The sequence below is a fragment of the Protobothrops mucrosquamatus genome, unplaced genomic scaffold, assembly GCF_001527695.2.
Source record: "Protobothrops mucrosquamatus isolate PMUCROS unplaced genomic scaffold, P.Mucros_1.0 scaffold4311, whole genome shotgun sequence".
NCBI lineage: Eukaryota > Metazoa > Chordata > Lepidosauria > Squamata > Viperidae > Protobothrops > Protobothrops mucrosquamatus.
The window spans coordinates 71,234-77,827 of record NW_015390225.1 but is presented as its reverse complement, the minus strand read 5'-3'; the positions used below and the strand labels follow the sequence as shown (position 1 = coordinate 77,827).

At 39.0% G+C, this 6,594-nt stretch overlaps 1 protein-coding gene across 1 annotated transcript in view; it reads right to left on the bottom strand.

Annotated features, from left to right (window-relative positions):
* Positions 1-2,187, bottom strand: part of NRG3 (neuregulin 3) — a gene marked incomplete at its 5' end in the record, with an annotated part of 26,473 nt that extends 24,286 nt beyond the window's left edge. The window contains one exon of the mRNA XM_029286624.1: positions 2,085-2,187. Coding sequence (XP_029142457.1) covers positions 2,085-2,187 — 103 coding nt within the window. The remainder of the gene's footprint in view (positions 1-2,084) is intronic.
* Between the last annotated feature and the right edge of the window lie 4,407 nt (positions 2,188-6,594).

Here is a 6,594-nt window from a genome sequence, read left to right as displayed (position 1 = left end):
CTTTCTCCTCCGTACATTTTTACAATGGATGTGATGGCGGTGGGTAATGATTAATCGTTGGTTAATACCCAACCCTTAACAGCAGAGCTTAATCATGAAAGCAAGATTCATCCTGAATTTCATTAATGAGGCTTAATTTTAAGTTGGAAGGAGTTAGGTTAAAAATCTTGGAAACCAAATTAACAAAAAAATCATTACGGCGGGTCTCTATGTGTTGCCTCATCTTTTTTTTTTTTTCCCCAGAGTGGGCAACTGAAAGGCTAATAGCCATTTTCAAAGATAAATGAGGCATTAAACATCCACCTGCCATTTGTTATTGCTGCTTTGATATCCTTCTTTTCTTCTCCCTCAGCTTCAGTGGGTTTTCTTACAGATTACTGCAAGCCACTGTGAGACTTTGCCAGATGAAGTAGTGTGAAGTGGAACAAGGAAACAGAGTAAATGAAATGAAATTTTAAAAATATCTGGAAGGAAGAGGCATTGGATTGAATCCAATTTAATATAATGGGCAAATAAACAATGTTTTAAAGTCCCTTCCTCTGAAACCGGCGGGTCTCAACTCACAATAACTCCCAGTACTGTGAGTTTTCTCACTAATATTCTGCAGTACATTAGGATAATTGACCTGTTCAGTTTCCCCTAAAGAATGTTGGGGTTTTTTGGGGGGTTTTTTTTTTTTTGAAGAAAGCAAATATTTCTCTTTGCTTCCAGGAATGAAACCACAAAGGGAAGAAAATGAAACACAAATAGGGAGGAAGTAGCATAAAAGTGCCAAAGCACTTTATTCTCGCAAAGGACATAAAATTCCGGATAGCAAGAACAATTTCACAAGAGATAATTGTTTATTGAAAGTCTTAGCTCTCTCCAGCGAAGCCTTGTGGTGCCACGAGATTCACAGGTATTTGCAATCTTATCCATTTCGCTCTACACACAGTATAATAATAATACTTCTAACCCCATCAAACATCCACATATGTCTATCCCAGGTCCTTGGGTAAGACTCAGTAGGAGGATAAAAACGCCAAAATGTGCTCTGAACGCCTGGCTAACTGTGCAATGGATTATTTTAATAATACTATAAATTGTGGCAAAAGAAAGCAAAGACACCAATATTACCAATAGTAATAGGTGCCTTGTGTGCAATCCCAGCGCAACTGGAGTACCATCTGTACACCCTTGGCATTGTCGAAAACACCATCCGTCAATTGCAAGAGGCAGTTTTACTGGAACAGCTTACATCCTGCAACCATGCCTTTAACACCAATGAAGAATAACATCTGCCTATCTCAGATCTTTGGGAAGGATTCGATAGGTGGTGAGTATCAAGTCCAGTTTAAACATCTGGCTGACCACAATGAACCATAATATAAAAATAAAATACCTGAGTATAATATAAGAATTATTCATAGGAGAGTAATGGGTTATTTTTTTAATCACTGCTACATTTTGTACTGGGCATAGTACAAAGTCAGCCTCTCTACTCCTAGGAGTTGGAAACCTCCATCAGATTCAGATAACGTGGCTGATGGAAGTTGTAACTTAGCAAGTTGTATTCAGAAAGTGACAAACTTCCATTCCTGCAATAAATTATTCTATCACGAATCAAGACGAATACTTCCAACCACGTTGTTATCGTCCTCTATTATCTCTAGAACGTTCAGTATTGCTTAGGCACAACTATTTTTGAAAGATGATAAAATAAGGAACTAAGGCAAGTAAGGATCAACTTCTTTTTACATATTCTTACAGCCATCTGACCTAAATGGGACTGCCAAAAACTAACCAACACATTCACTTGTTTCTCTACATTTTGGTGGTACAATTCAAATCCTAAAGACCCTGCTGCATGAAATTGTGTAAATTTGATCCACTTTAACACAGACGCGGACCTAAGCATATAATTGTCGTTCTACTACATGTATTTTAACTTCAGGGCATCATCTCAGAAAGACAGTCTGCATGAAACAGGTCTCTGGTATGTCTTTTTCCAGAACAAGAGCCTACATAAATTATACAATGAGTGGAAAACACCAATGTCTTGGCAGACTAGAAGGAAAAGGTGGAGATGAGTTAGGGAGTCTTACTTTGTTCTGAAGTAGAATGCTGCCGAGATTGTGCCCACAATGACGATCCCAAAGACAATGCAGGAAATAGACAGCACTTGTCGCTGGTAAACCTCTTCGCTCTCTGTGGATAGTAGAATTAAGAATAATGACAACGTTAAACAGAAATATTGAGAATTACAGAGATTGTTTCTTTCAAAAAATATGTAAACATGGTCAACACTTTGCTCATGGGGTCAATAGCATGTGCTTCTCATTTTGATGAAAAACCTTTGGCTTTATTAAGGAGCTTTGTGTTACATAGGACATTGAGTTGTTGGCAGTGGTGGGATTCAAATACCTGAACAACTGGTTCTCTGTGTGGACGTCATTTCCAGATGTCCGTTCTGAGCCGGGAAGGCCTTCCAGGCCCAGAACAGCCCACCAGAAGTGCAAGGACGCCACTTCAAGGAGTCCATTCTGAGGCCTTCCCAGCTCAGAGCAGATTTCCGGAAGTGGCATCCATGCACTTCTGACAGTCCATTCTAGGCCTTGTGAAAAAGGGCTAGGGCATCAACTGGTTCGCCGAAGTCAACAAAAAATTAGCTACCGGTTCTACCAAACTGGTGCAAACCGGCTGAATCCCACTGGTTGTTGGCCAACACAATATACTAAACAATATACTAAACTTTCATGAATCCTCCAAGACCTCATAATGCATAATAAAGCTTATTGCATGATCTTCAGCTCTTTTAACCAACCTATTTTCCTACAGGGAATACTATATCACATGGAAATATTCCTACATTTTATATGGTATATGTGGAAGAATGTGAGATAGGATGGCAAGCTATTTTAAGTAGTTGGCCAGTGTCCCTACAGCCCAATATTTAACTGTTCACCTAAAAGCTTCTTTAAAATGTCTCTTAATGTTTCCCATGGATCTAGGAGAACATTATTATAAAACCAAATGTATTCAGACACAGCAATAGCTGCCCATTACTTCAGAAAACCATATAAGTAACAGAAATTTCTTTCATGAACACAATTATTACTGTACTTCAGGACTTTGTTTTTCCCTTTAACTACACAAAAAAATGTGTTTAGCCTCCATATTGTTTCTCTGAGTGCCAAGCAAAAAAGCAATATCATATGTTGAAACCTACAGCACTGAAAAAAAAGGGAATAAAAACCAACTCAAAAGAATTTCCTCTAGTTTGATAGAATTGGAAACAAGCCAATTCTGTCAGGGGTTTCTGTAATCTTAGACATGGTCTAATATGCACAGGATATCATTTTCCTATCAATTTTTTTAAAATATTTAAAGCAATGTCTATGGTAAACATAGTTATCACAACACTAAAGGAAACACTCCAGACGATAAGATGACAATTACTGGACAATTAATATGCAGCTGAGACACTTAAGTAGAAGTGAATCAAGAATTCCCCACTGCATTTTAATATTTTAATCAAAGCCTTTCTTTTCTTACTGGTCTTTACATTCCTCTGGATTATATTGTTGTACATTAACATATAATGCAAGCATTAATTACTCTAAGGCTGAACAGCAAGCTTACAGCTTGAAGGATATTGACAAATATCTGGGTAAAATATTGAATTAAAACTTGGAAAGAAATGTGTTATGTATTTGATCATTTCCAGAGCCAACCCAAAGGTAGGAACAGAGTAATACTGGAATTGGGTATGTCTAGTTTAATGAAGAGAAGGACGAGGGGGGACATGATAGCAGTGTTCCAGTATCTCAGGGGCTGCCCCAAAGAAGAGGGAGTCAAGCTATTCTCCAAAGCGCCCGAAGGCAGGACAAGAAGCAACGGGTGGAAACTAACCAAAGAGAGAAGCAACCTAGAACTAAGGAGAAACTTCCTGACAGTGAGAACAATTAACCAGTGGAACAACCTGCCTCCAGAAGCGGTGACTGCTCCAACACTGGAAGTTTTTAAGAAGAGACTGGACAGCCATTTGTCCAAAATGGTATAGGGTTTCCTGCCTGAGCAGAGGGTTGGACTAGATGACCTCCAAGGTCCCTTCCAACTTTATCATTATTATTATTATTATTATCTGGTTTTTAACTCCTGTAAAATATACACCCTTCTAAATGTGTGAACAACTGACACACCCATTTGTTTTACACACATATTTAAAATATCTCAGATGCAGCCACAATATATGGGTGAAGAGAGCCAACAGTTACCTAATCTCTTCATCTGAATCAATGCTACAATCTGAATCATACTACAAAAAAGATGTTGAGACCTTGGAAAAAGTTCAGAGAAGACCAACTAAGATGACCCAAGGCCTGGAGACTAAAACATACGAAGAACGGCTGCAGGACTTGGGTTTGGCTAGTCTAAAGAAAATAAGAAATAGGGAAGACATGATAGCAGTGTTCCAGTATTTGAGGGGCTGCCACAAAGAAGAGGGGGGTCATGTTATTCTCCAAAGCACCAGAGGGCAGGACAAGAAGCAACGGATGGAAACTGATCAAGGAGAGAAGCAACCTGGAATTAAGGAGAAACTTCCTGACAGTGAGGACAATCAACCAGTGGAACAACTTGCCTTCAGAAATCATGGGTGCTCCATCACTGGAGGTCTTTAAGAAGAGGCTAGACAGTCACTTGTCTGAGATGGTATAGGTTCTCCTGCTTGAGCGAGGGGCTGGACTAGAAGACCTCCAAGGTCCCTTCCAACTCTATTCTATTCTAAATATTCTAAATGCATCAAAAAAGGCTATGGTCCCTCATTCCACACCACTTTTCCATCCATTTTAAAACAAAAAAAACCCCCAAAAGCTTGAAAAAACCAGCTAGGATTATTTCTCATCCACACATTGAGAAATGCAAACAATACTTTTGAATACACGTCCGGAGCAGGTAAAATCACTTGCTGAAATCCACAGCAATTGCTTGTATTCTGCATATGTAAAACCAGACAGATTTCTCCAGGTTAATCCCGCAGAAGAAATATTATGATTTACAACAAGCATTGTACATGTCAAGGAATGTCTGCNGAGATGGGTACTAGTTTTGGGAATGTCTCAACAGGCTATAAGTGTTGTTGTGTTGAATTGTTTAAGTGAAGCCTTGGAGAAAACAAATAGGTCACCTTTCCTGGACTCATCATGTTCACAGTTTGCTACCTGATGTTGTATAATTAAAATACATGCACAATTCATTAGCTTTGGAAGTGGCTAAGCTGTTTAACTTGAGTCATTAACGAAGCGGGGAAGAATGAATTGACTGTCCAGCTGAGTTGTTTTGTGCAGATGCACTATGTCATAAAAAAAGGGCAACAACAAGCTAGAGGTTACCCACGTTTATATCTGCCTCTTTGAAATAGCTTTTCAAGATGATTAAGTAGAGGATCCTAAAGGTACAGTGTGCCACTTGCCAAGTCTTCGTGAGAAAAAAAGTTCTGTAACTTTACTTCACTGATTTGATTCCCCAACGAGAACAGAGTGATCAGCTCTGCATTCAAGATGGCTTCTGGAGAGGAATCAAGTAGAAAACCATGATATTTTTAGACTACCTCAAGGCTCCCTAAATCTTTGGTTTTCCTGAAGCCACCATATAATGAGTTTCTCAAGATAGCCCTCAACCTCCCATCCTTCCCTTGTTGGAATTGATGCTAGGACAACCAGGTCAGTTTTTTATCCTGCTTTTCTGTTATCGGAAAAGAAGCCTAATGTTACGTATAATAGAGTTAAATTTGGTATTGCAGCTATTAAAATAAAATTCTACTGAATGACATCTGTGGCAAAGGAAGAATAAGCGCCAGGCCCGGGGTATGTTATGTTACAAGCTATATCACTGGAATTTTACGTACATTGTTAAAAAGGTTTTATTGCGCTATATTATTGTAATGTAATTTTGCTGTCCAACTCTTTTATTGTGCTCAGTGTTGATTGAATAAATTTGTGCCTGTGTGTTTGCAGTTTCTCTCTTCCCTCTACTGTTTAGCTGGCACTCCCGTATTCAACTGTTATCAGGATACTGAACGAACACAAAGTAAACAGGGCCATTGCCCCTTGCCTATTACAGGTAAGATCTCAATGCTGCTAACATTGGATGTTCTTGCTTTGGCAACATATGGAGATGCAGCCTTTTTCATTATTATGCTTTACTCTTAGAATTAAATGATACTGGGGGGAGGGGGAGGAATGTGATGGGACTCAGTTAGACATACAATATTGTAATAAGAGATGATAAGGCATGGCGGGATAAAAAACTGGGCGGAAAGCCTGCATTTCAAACTAATTGGAGAATGTGATCTATGACTGTTAGTTGTAGGAGGGAATTGTGCTTTTATCTATGTGCTGAAGGGAGGGGAAGTCAGATTTTGGCTTCGACTATGTACGTGCCGAAGCTATGCTGCTTGAATAAAAATTCTTTAAGGTAAACAATGCCTCAAAGTTCTTTGAAGAGTTTCATCTGTCGGAACCATTGATTTACAACCACAACAGAGCCCAAAATTTGGTTGCTAAGCGAGACAGTTGTTGTGGTGACCTTTTTTGCCACAGTTGTTAAGTGAAA